The sequence below is a fragment of the Thamnophis sirtalis genome, unplaced genomic scaffold (assembly GCF_051295495.1).
Source record: "Thamnophis sirtalis isolate CommonGarterSnake01/CBP01778 unplaced genomic scaffold, rThaSir2_p1.2 scaffold_8, whole genome shotgun sequence".
Taxonomy (NCBI): domain Eukaryota; kingdom Metazoa; phylum Chordata; class Lepidosauria; order Squamata; family Natricidae; genus Thamnophis; species Thamnophis sirtalis.
In genome coordinates this window covers 22282499-22294262 of record NW_028261388.1, presented here as the reverse complement: position 1 = coordinate 22294262, position 11764 = coordinate 22282499, and the positions used below count along the sequence as shown (strand labels likewise).

The window sequence follows — 11764 nt, the reverse complement described above, 5'->3', positions numbered from 1 at the left end:
TTAAAGTTGCCAAAGTTGGAGTCTCCTGTTCTGCACCAAATTTAATGCCATTATACTCCAGTTTTTGGAGAGCTATTCTACTGATAAACAGATAAAATCTTGAGCCGTTTCACTTATTTTTTTCAATGTTCCTTTGGTTGGAAAAAAAATACTAATGGAGGAAACTGCAATTCAGTGCTTTGTTTTGTGATCATCTGGCCAGAAAAAAAGTTTCAAAAATGAGTTTTCTAGAGGGAAACAAATTTGCTAGGTTTCTCGGCTATTTGTCTCATAATAACAATTTGGTTGAAACCTTAAATGTCCCCTCTGGTCTGTTCTTACATTACCATACATTGTTTCACTGACAGGATTGAGGAAGAGGGTTGAGTTTGTTTTCTGTTGATATAGTATTTTAATCAATGCAAGGAATGTGTGCTTCTCTCTGGAGACACATTAAAAAGTGCCAAAGTGCCATTGTGTTGTATGATTAAAGAGACATAAACAGTACCAGTCATTGGCAAATAAGGTTTGCTTGACAAAGTCGACCCAGAAATATCTAACAAATTAAACTGAAACAACTATATTGAGCCAGCAGAAAAGCACAAGACCAACTGCTCCTAGTAGAAATTGCAGTTGACGGGAAGGGAGAACGACAATAGAAACCTGTTTCCTAGCTACCGAGCAAGCCTTGCAGCATCTGTTTTCTCTTCTCCAATCCCTGCACTGTGGCATATTCACCCATATGTTGCATGTTGACAGCACATTGGGGGTATTCATTTCTAAAAAAAGTATTACAGAAATGCAATTATGGGTGAACTGCCCCATGGAGTATTGCAGACTGAAGATTGTTCACTTATCTGTAATCATGGTGAATGATACTATATAGTGAGGGATGTGGTTGGAATAAGGTTCATTGTGCTCACAGCACACTGTTTGCAACAGGTTGCAGTGGTGCAGGCAAAGTCACTCCAAGGTTTGATAGCTAGATATTTCTCAAGTATACATGACCACTAAGTAACAAGGGTAATGGGAACTCTAGTTCCTCCAGAGCAGTGATGGCGAATGTTTTTCTGCCCAAGTGCCAAAAGGGCTTGTGCGTGTGCAATAGCGTGTATGCACGTGTCCACACCCATAATTCAATGCCCTCCCCCATGCATATGCACACAACCCCCCGTGCTCCCCCCTGCACATGGGCGCAGGCCTCACTGAAGCCTCCGGACTTCCAGTAAGCCCGTTGGGCCATTTTTCACCATCCACAGGCTCCGGAGGTTTTCCTGAAGCCTTGGAAGGGCAAAAACGGCCTCCCCCCGCCATCCGGAAGGCTTAAAATCATATGGCCAGCACGCACATGCGTGCTGCAGCTGACATAGGACAACTCCTTGCATGCCCTCAGATATGGCTCTGGGTGCCACCTCACGGCTCTAGAGCTTGCCTAAAATTTTCACAACAGATATATCTATGAAAACAATTTGAATTAGCTTTAGTGTATTGACTATGAGGTATAGATAGCCAGATACTGTAAATGTTTCAGCAGTTCTGAGAATTTATCGTACAGTGAACTATGAAGAGTCTTTGGAAATCAGTTACCCTAAATGTATTACGTCAAATGTGTGTGTGTGATTGTGTGTTTGCGCGCCTTCAAGACAGTTTTGACACCTAGCAGCTGCCTGGAAAGTCCCTGCGACCTTCTTAGCAAACCTTTTTTGGAAGTGGTATGTCATTGCCTGCTTCCCAGGGCTGAGAGAGAGTGACTGGCCCAAGATCACCCAACCGGCTTTGTACCTAAGGTGTTAATGGTCTCCTAGAACTTATGGTTTCTGGACTGACATTTTAAACAAACTGGTGCTAAGTGTGAAATATATGGTGTTATAAATGAGTCATTGCTGAAAATACGGCAACAATATTTTGATTGCCTCCCTTTCCACAATATTCTATTGAACAGCAAGAATGGAAAGAAATTGCTATGGATTAACTTGTAGCTGAGGGAGTAAGTAAACCATAAGTGGGAATTCATGGTGATTTTTGCAAATGCTATTGAGAACTTTAGTTCAAATTAAGATGCCATATTTTTTTGCAGCATACACCAGCTTTTCTGTCTGGGCTTATTTAACTCTTTCTATGACGTTGCCTTTGTAGATATCTAATGCAAAGGTGGGAACTTGAGTCCTGGAAATGCAGTGTCCTTGAGCCCCACTGGGAATGACTTGCAGGTCCACTCCACAGTGAAACGACCTGCCTGCAGAAGTTGTAGGTAGCAATAGCTCTTAGACTTGTGATGGAGAACCCATGGCATGGGTGCCAGATGTGGCATGCAGAGCCCTTTCTGCTGGCACTCACACTATCGCCCCAGGTCAGATCGCCGTGGCGTTTCTTTCGTGAGTTTCTGTTTCCCTGCAAATGCCGAAACAGAAGCTTATGAAAGAAGATCTTACCTCTTGCCATACTGCCTGTGTTGGAATGTCCCATCTCCTGCCGGCCAGTTGGTCTTCGGGTCTCTGCTGTGCATGCGCACATGGCCACACATGCACGTGCATGTCCGCACATGTGCACATTTGGGCATGTCCACGCATGCCCATGTTCGCTCGCATGCACCTTTCAGATTGGGCATGCATGCGTGCACAGTTTGGGCACCTGGTGCGTAAAAGGTTCTTCATCACTGACTTAGACTATGCCGCTTAGGATATACTGCTTTACAGCCCTCTCTCAGTGGTTTACAGAGCCATCATATTGCCCCCAACAATCTGGCTCCTCATTTTACCAACCTTGGAAGGATGGAAGTCTGAGTCCTTCATCACTGGAGGTTTTTAAGAAGAGATTGGACAATCATTTGTCTGAAACAGTATAAAGTTTCCTGCAGAAGGTTAGACGAGAAGACCTCCAATGTCCCTCTCAACTCAGTTATTTTGTTATTCCTCTTTTTGATGCTCCTGAAGTCCTGTCTGGCTTATATCTATGGTATGATTTCATCCTACAAAGAACTATAGAGAAAACTATAAAATAAGCCTAATAAAAGCATCAATTATCCCATTATGTAGACTCCTTACATCCTACAGTATGTCAGCCTTATGCATGATGCAACCATGTCATTTCCTTTTTAGCTCATTTTCCTGGTCAGTGCATCCCCCTGCCACAAAAAAATATTCTATTCCTTTTCTAGGCCATGCTCTCATTTTCTGATGGGAGTTTCTGCTTCAGAGGTGCCAAGGCTGATGAATTCACAAGCAGCTTGTGGTGAGGGGAGAAAAAAAAATAGTCAGAAATTAATTATAAGAATTGCTGTATGGTAGAAAGTGAACCAGCAAAAAATCCAAGTGAATTCTAGAATTGAAAAGAAAAGAAAAGCTGATTAAAACAAAGAACCAGCACCATAACTAACCCAGATACTGTTCCTGCATTTATTGCTGGAAACGGAGGAGTTAAGATTTATCTAAAGTAGTTCCAAAAAAAGGCTGAATGGTGAGGGAGTCAAGGAACTTTTACCTTTGTTCCAAGTTAAGAATAGCTGCATGATATGAACGTCTGAGATAAGGGATGATTTGTGTTTAGAAATAAACGGTGAAGTCATCTTAACTTTTCAAAGTACTACTCCCTTTCAAAGAAAATGTCATTTCACCCTGCTTGCCACCCTACTTTTGACAAGACTTTGTTTTGCAAATTTAAAATGGAAAGACTCTGAGGGAGGGAGGGAGGGAGGGAGGGAGGGAGGGAATAGAAAGGGCCAGGTGCAACATGCAGATGAAAGTTAAATTTAGACCTTGACTACACATGGGATAGGATTTGACCAACTGCAGGTCCATGCTCTATATATCTTTGGGAGCGTAAGCAATTGATACATGTGGCAAATGTTGCGTTATCTCCTTGAGAATCCACATTGTAGGCTATTTGTGATAAAATGTTTTGATGTCATTAATTTCAAATGACCTACTACAGTGTTTTTCAAACTTGGCAAATGCTGTGCTGGCAGGGGAGTACCTCTTCAACTTAAAGATCATACACCTGTTGGAACAAATAGACATCCAATCATAATCCCAGATTAAGATGTCAGTTTTAAATATTTCTTAAGATTGGAATTTATACATTTCTAAAGATTGAATGTAAAGGTACTGTGTTTTCCCACACAAAATATGGCTTGGGCCTTATTATGAGGGGAGGGTTTATTGTTTTGGGGTTGCCGGGCAGCTGCTCCCCTGCGAGCGGGCTCCCAAAGAGCTGGGCACAGCCTCATGGGCGAATGGCTGTGTTGCGCTGTTGCAGCAGTGCAACACAGCAGCCATGAAGCGACCACACTCATGAACAGCCACCCGACAAACCCCCTTTCCAGCTGGGCACAGCGCCATTCACTGACTTAGAGGTATCGCCAAGCTGCGTGAGCACCTGTTGGCTACTGCCTGGCTCTCCATGGCTTGACATACAATATGTTTAGCTAACATTTAACAATTTATTATAGGTTAGTATAGGTGAACAGGATAGTTAGATTGGGTAGGAATATTATGTATACCAACTTTGGTTCATGAAGAAAAAAATGACATATAAATCTAATGAAAAAGAAGATTATTATATGTGTTATTTTAATATGGTCACCTCAAACGATGATATGGGCAGAATATAAATGTAATAATACATAATTTTAAAATAAAATATTTTGGACTACTGTGATACTTGAAACAGAGAATACATAGGGATGACTGATTCTTTCAGAAGCAAGAAGTCCATGGACCACAGAGATTTGTTGATATTTCTCAAGTTTCATGTGGCTAATTTTGTTTGCACTGAGAAATTAAGTATTATCAGACCTGGTTATTACTTTGATGGAAGACCACAATGGTGTATCAGGATTGTTGGATGGACAAAGTCAGAGAAACTTTGCCAGAATAAGGCAAAAGCAACCCAATTTCACACTGATGTCAAGAAAGCTACATACTGTGTTATCTTTCTGGTCTGTCTCAACTCAACTATATATACACACATTTTCATTGTTAGGATCACTCATAGCAGCAACCCCTATGCTTCACTTTTCCTTTCATGGGTTTTTCTTCTTTATTAATAGAATATGACACAGATGATATAATTTTATAACATTGTCTCCAGCATGGTGTGATGAAGAACATTATGTATATTGTAGGAATCATTTGTGTATATACGATGTCATCCTTTTACTGAGTACTGATGCTTTTCCAAACGGAACATTATTCCGATGGTGCATTAATAACAAAAATAGGCTAATGTGAGGGTGTTTAATTAATACGAGCAAATAAATGAGTAGAATATTTTCATGTTTTATTGCTTGCCAGCAATCAATTTTCTTATTCAGAGTTAAGTGCAAAATTATACGTATGTCAGAGGTCAGGAAGCTGAATGAACAAGATACAAGACAATTCTTCCTGCCAAAGGGTTATGCAAGGGGTGTTCAAAACAATTAGACATAAACAATACTCTTCTTGGCATGGTTTCTTTGACAGCTACTGCAGATACCTAAAAACAAAAGAATGAAATATGAATTAAACGAATCAATGAAAAATGTTTCTCATTGCTAGTAATACTGCATATCCAAGCTTCTTATTTTTATCAGTTGCACTCCCATCAGAGTTAAACTGATTGCTTTTTTTACTACAATTATCTGACTGAGAAAGGAAGGAAGGCAAGAAAGAAGGAAGGAAATATTTTTAAACATGCAAGACATAGAATCCAGGTGCAAACAGACTAAGAAGAAAGTCCCCTGTGAAAGAACATTTTCTCTTTTAGTGCACATGATGGACTTCACTTATTTCTTAAAATCTGCCTGTACAAACTATTCTTTTATGTGCTTCTCATTTAAAATGTAGCTTGTCTGCACTTGTGCTTCAAAATGTTGGAAGACATGGTGTCCTAAATCTTCAGAGGGGGAAAGGAAGTTAGCCTGTACTTCTTTGCAGTATAATGCAAGACACAGACTTCAGAGAGGTTAGATTTATGTGCATGACACATTTTAAATGATGAAAGAATGGAAAATGATAAACAAAGATTCTGTGTTAGGTTTTTTTTTTGCTAAGAGTTGTTAATACAAACAAGTTGTCTCATTTTAGATTGGTTTTGGGAATCATGGCAATGATTTTGAGGTTTAAAAATATTAATATAAAACGTGTGAATTGTTTCAGTGCGATACAGTATCCCTGGATGTTTTTTGCCCAGTATCTTGCTGTAATTGCTATTTAAAACTGGAAGACTTTGGTGACTCATAAAAGATTATAGAGATAATTTGGTGTAGTGATTGAGGGCTAGAAATCAGAAGATCATGAGTTTACATTCTATCTTGGGCACAAAGAAAGAGTAACTTTGGGCCAGTTACTCTCTCATCCCAAGGAAGAAAGCAGTGGCAAAAACACTTCTAAAAATATTTCCAAGAAAACTCAGTTCAGAATAGAATAGAATAACAGAGTTGGAAGGGACCTTGGAGGTATTCTAGTCCAACCCCCTGCTGAAGCAGGAAATGCTACAGCACTTCAGACAAATGGTTAGCCAACATCTTCTTTAAAACTTCCAGTGTTGGAGCATTTATAACTTCTGGAGGCAGTTGTTCCACTGATTAATTGTGAAATTTCTCCTTAGTTCTAAATTGCTTCTCTCCTTGATTAGTTTCCATCCATTGCTTTTTGTTCTGCCCTCAGGTGCCTTGGAGAATAGTTTGACTGTTTTGTGGCAGCCCCTGAGATATTGGAACACTACTATCATGTCTCCCCTAGTCCTTCTTTTCATTAAACTAGACATACTCAGTTCCTGCAACCGTTCTTCATATGTTTTAGTCTCCAGTCCTCTAATCATCTTTGTTGCTCTTCTCTGTACTCTTTCTAGTGTCTCAACATCTTTTTCTACATCATGGCAACCAAAACTAGGTGCATTATTCCAATTGTGGCCTTACCAAGGCATTATAAAGTGGTATTAACACTTCATGTGATCTTGATTCTATCTCTCTGTTTATGCAGCCTAGAACTGTGTTGGCTTTTTTGGCAGTTCTAGGTTGCATAAACAGAAAGATAGAATCACCTGCATGGACTTATCCAGGTAGACACCATAAGTCAAAAACTGATATGTTTGTGTCTGTGTGTACTGCAAAATATAGATTAATATAGTATTTCTCCTGAACAATATAGGCGTGCCTTATGTATTGATAATATATAAATGCAGTGATGTGCAGTCAGGGGAGGCAGGGGAGGCAGAACCTCACCACTGTCATCATGAAAAGAAAAGGAAATATAAAAGGAAAAAGGCTGAGCTAGTTGCTGCCAGAGTCACAGTGGATGACTCTGCTTAGTGCTTAACTGTTTCAAAAAGCCTCTAAAAAGTGCCCTCTACAGGAGGAGGCAGGAGAACCACGTGCCTCATCTAATCTGACTTTATGATCACTTGAGCAGAATTAAGCAAGGGTTAAAAGCCGAAAAACTCCTTATGTAGATGAGGCACGTGGTTCTCTTGCCTCCTCCTGTAGAGGGCGTTTTTTTAGAGGCTTTTTTAAACAGTTAAGCAGAGTCATCCATTGGGAACTCTGGCAGCAACTAGCCCAGCCTGACTTCGGGCGAAAGAAAGAAAACACTTTAGACATTGGGATGTCGGGGGAAAGGACTGCCTCACCAGCCATAAACCTCACCGCATGTCACTGTATAAATGATTTCTGATGTGCTATGTTTTTCATTCTACATTCTTTAAAAAAAAATCTATACTGGTCTTTTGTGATTTTGCTCTCATTTTTCTTATACTTGTTTTGAGCATGTTATTGGAGTCAGTACAACCTTGAGGCAGGCTTCTGAGAATGAAAAACAGAATTAGGAATGGCGATTTTTAAGAAGGCCAAAATATACGTAAATTATAATTAAGACAATGTTACAGTGGAGGAAGATGAAACATGCCAGCTCTTGGACCAGGATCCAGCCTATAGTTACCATGGATTTATTGCAGTAAAGTTGTGCTTTCTATTAAAAATGCTTGCTGAAAATGTGGGATTGTTCTTTCTCAAGTTGATTTCCCAAAGCACTAACATAATGGATGTCGTGTAACCAGTTCTTTCTATCATCTAGTAACATGCAGAAACAATCACAGCTGATTTTCTATTTTCAAAAGTACCAATCTTGGCCCAAAAAAAATTTCAGTGGGTAGCAGTTTATGTCATATAGTGTTTGGATCCTACAGGCAGTGGCAAAAAGAATAATTGGATGTCAGCTGCTGTTTTATAGGCAGAACGTGAAGGAGAAAGTTATAATCTCATAGAGAACTGTCCGTTGTGCTGAAGTTTGCTTGCTACTTTTACAATTGATTTTTTAAAAAATTATTGTGGTTTGCTATCAAATAAAAGCCTGCCGGCTCTAATCATCTATCAATAATGGAAGCAAAGCAGAATTCTAATATATTTGCCTTGAGAATGGGAAATCTATCTCTATCTATCTATTATCTATCTATATCTATCTATCTATCTATCTATCTATCTATCTATCTATCTATCTATCTATCTATCTATCTATCTATCTATCTATCTATCTGAAACATCCATTATTAATTAAACTACAAATACTAACAAAACCAAATCTGAACAATAGATTTTAAAAAACTAAATTAGAAAATCTGTTTGAATAAACCCCTATTTGCAGATCCCTATTTCACTGTTAATGTAGTAGAACACTGGTAGTAGATATCTCTAGGATTCGAAAGGGATAGTAATAAACCTCTTTTTTACATGTCACAGAATTGTTGAGGTTGTCTAGTAAAGAAATTCCTTGTTTTCTTTGGTTTAGCTGTGATGATTTTCAATTTAGATCTAATGTGTTCTGTTTTCTTCCTGGGCCTACTTTGTTTATTTAGTAGGTTTAGAGTGAGATATTTTGTAAATCCCTGATCTTGGAGTTGGCAAGTCCTGAAAAGACAGAAAAACTGTGGAGGGAATGTGTAAAAGCAGGCGATATAGATACTAGAAACAGCAACCATTAAATAAAAGTGATTGTATTCATTTGAAGCAATCATCTCATTAACTGGCTATGATTCAATTCACAGCTAAATCACTTAGCTCAATGGTCTCACCTCCTCCTACCTTCTAAAGCAATTTCTTATTTTGCTTCTCAAAACAGCACAGCTAAATACAGCGTGGTGACATTTCTACCTCGATTCCTGTATGAACAAATTAGAAAAGCTGCAAATGCTTTCTTCCTCTTCATTGCCTTACTGCAGGTACGTCTATGTTGAAGTAAAACAACTGTATGCATAGCTTAATTTAATACAGGTGAGCAGGTGAGCAGTCTGTGACTACCAACTCTTGTACCAGTGATGATGTTGCACAATGCATAAGCATCAGAAGTGGTATTCTGCAGGTTCTGACCAGTTCTGGAGAACCAGTAGCAGAAATTTTGAATAGCTCGGCGGACCGGTAAATACCACCTCTGACTGGCCCCACTGCCATCTATTCTCTGCCTCCTGAGTCCCAGCTGATTGGGAGGAAATGAGGATTTTGCAGTAACCTTCCTCAGCCACACCCACCAAGCCATGCCATGCCCACCAAGCCACGCCAACAGAACCAGTAGTAAGTTTTTTTGAATCTCACCACTGATAAGCATATACTTTAATCATGCATGATGAACTCAGTGTAGTCCAACAAATGTATGTAGATCATTTGTCCATTTTATGCTGAATCATAATGGTATTGGTAAATTGAATGTATAATGATAATGTTTTTAGCCTATTGTTATACATAACGGGGCGGTAGATAGCTCAGCGGTTAAGGCACAATGGCTTGTCAACTGGAAAGCCCGGGTTTGAGACCCGAGTGCCTTGCGTTGGGGTGAGCTTCTGTTCTTCACCCCAGCTCCTGCCAACCTAGCAGTTTGAAACTATGCAAATGTGAGTAGATAAATAGGTAGTGCTTTGACGGGAAGGTTGCTGCATTCTGTGTTTTCATGTAGTCCACATGATGACAGAAGCATCTCTCCGACAATACAGGATCCCTCAACTGAGAATCAGAGGAGAGCACTATCTCCTTCAGTCAGTTATCACTGGGCAGGGGAAACTTTTAAACCTTTTATACGTGACAGTATCAAAGGAGGAAATAGCAATCTTAATTAAAACCAGTCCTAACGAAAACCAGAAATATTGGAAACCGCAGTCTTATCCAAAAGCAGACTCGGAATTTGGATTTTCCAATATAGGTTCAACCATTAAAGCTGAAGCTCAGAATTTGGGTTAGAGAAAATAAAGAGGCAGCAGTCATTTGATAGTAATCCCAGCCAATCATGAATCACTCATTAATTAACAAATAATGGGGTCAATCTTGTACATTCTAATACTTTTTTGGTGTGTGTATTTCCTGATTTTGGGGCCTCAGTTGTTACTAAGTAGAATTCTTCTCACTTCTGATCGCTAACTGGGCTGGGATGATGTGGGCTGCAGTTTAACAACATCAGGAAATCTAACTGTAGAAAAAAATGGCCTAGAGCTTTGAGCCTTGATCACACATAATCCAACATAATTACTTTACTTAGGCCCCAATATTATATGCTAATGTCACTTCTTAGTATGGACAGGGTCACTTAGAGCAAATGCAGATAGAGGATGTTTACATCCCAAATATTTTATAAATTTCTGCCCAAATGATTCTGTCAAATCATATTTTCCAACTTTGGATCCTTGGCAAGATAAATCAGCAGAGAAGGGGGATTATTCTGAGTGCTGAAATTAAGGCATGACACTATTTTTATTTTGTAATATATATTTTTACTTCAGCATTGCCATTCTCTTTCTTTGAATACTTTTCTAAATATATACATTTCTTTTTCAGCAAATTCCAGAAGTCTCTCCAACTGGAAGATATACCACCTTGGTTCCCTTTCTATTAATTCTAACAGTTGCTGGCATCAAAGAAATCATAGAAGATTATGTGAGTATACATTTAGATTTTGGAAGAAATGTCTGTCCCTTTGCAATATAGCAAGAAACATTCAGATGTATAAAACTTCTTAATTTCCATGATTACTCAAGTCACTTTAATAGTTTCACTTTAAGACAATGCGATAGTAAAGATTAAAATGTGAAACCATATTTTTAATTTTAAAAAATAACAATACAACAAGATAAACTAGGAGTGTACTACCTTGAAGATTAGAAAATAATTACAGGTAGTCCTCAACTTAGGACTGGTCACTTAGGGGCTTCTCAAAAGTATGACGAAACTCCGTGGGGATAATATTGCAACATATGGAAAGGTTTCATGCTATAAAGAAAAGTTTTGTAGAATTTTATGTATGAAATTCTGCTATGCTATGCAGAAATGCAATGAAAGGACAGTTCTTCATCACTTGTACGAATTGTTTTAATGCTAAGTTAGCCAAAAATATATTACTGAAGATATTCAATATATTAGATATTCAGTATATCAGAATATCAAATATTACTGGAATAAAATTCCCATCAACCTTGGTTGATTATATTGGCTTGGATTGGGAATTGGGATTCTATCTAAACCATCTGGAAGGTTATAGATCACCATTTCCTGCCCTATTGTGTGGCCCAGAAAATGATTCAACAGAGAAGGCGATCCAAGCATTTTTCATGGAAAAAGTCCTCGGGGCAATCCTCATGCTGCTGAACTCTATAAATCTATAAACTGCCTAAATGAGTGAATACCTAAGAATCAGAATTAAGCAATGGGGGTGGGGGGTGGGGAAACAGACATTTTAAAAAAGTGTATTCCTTGAACATACCACTGTATGACTGCATAAAAGATATTGGTGAAAAATCCAGTGTTACTCATTCTATGAAATTTCTTGATAAATTG

General features: G+C 38.8%; 1 protein-coding gene across 2 annotated transcripts in view; it reads left to right on the top strand.

Moving 5' to 3' along the window:
• Positions 1-11764, top strand: part of ATP8A2 (ATPase phospholipid transporting 8A2) — a 379008-nt gene that overhangs the window by 54428 nt on the left and 312816 nt on the right. For both annotated transcript variants that reach the window (XM_087721235.1, XM_087721234.1), the window contains exons 3-4: positions 9069-9168; positions 10769-10867. In XM_087721235.1, the coding sequence (XP_087577361.1) occupies positions 9069-9168; positions 10769-10867 (199 nt within the window). The remainder of the gene's footprint in view (positions 1-9068; positions 9169-10768; positions 10868-11764) is intronic.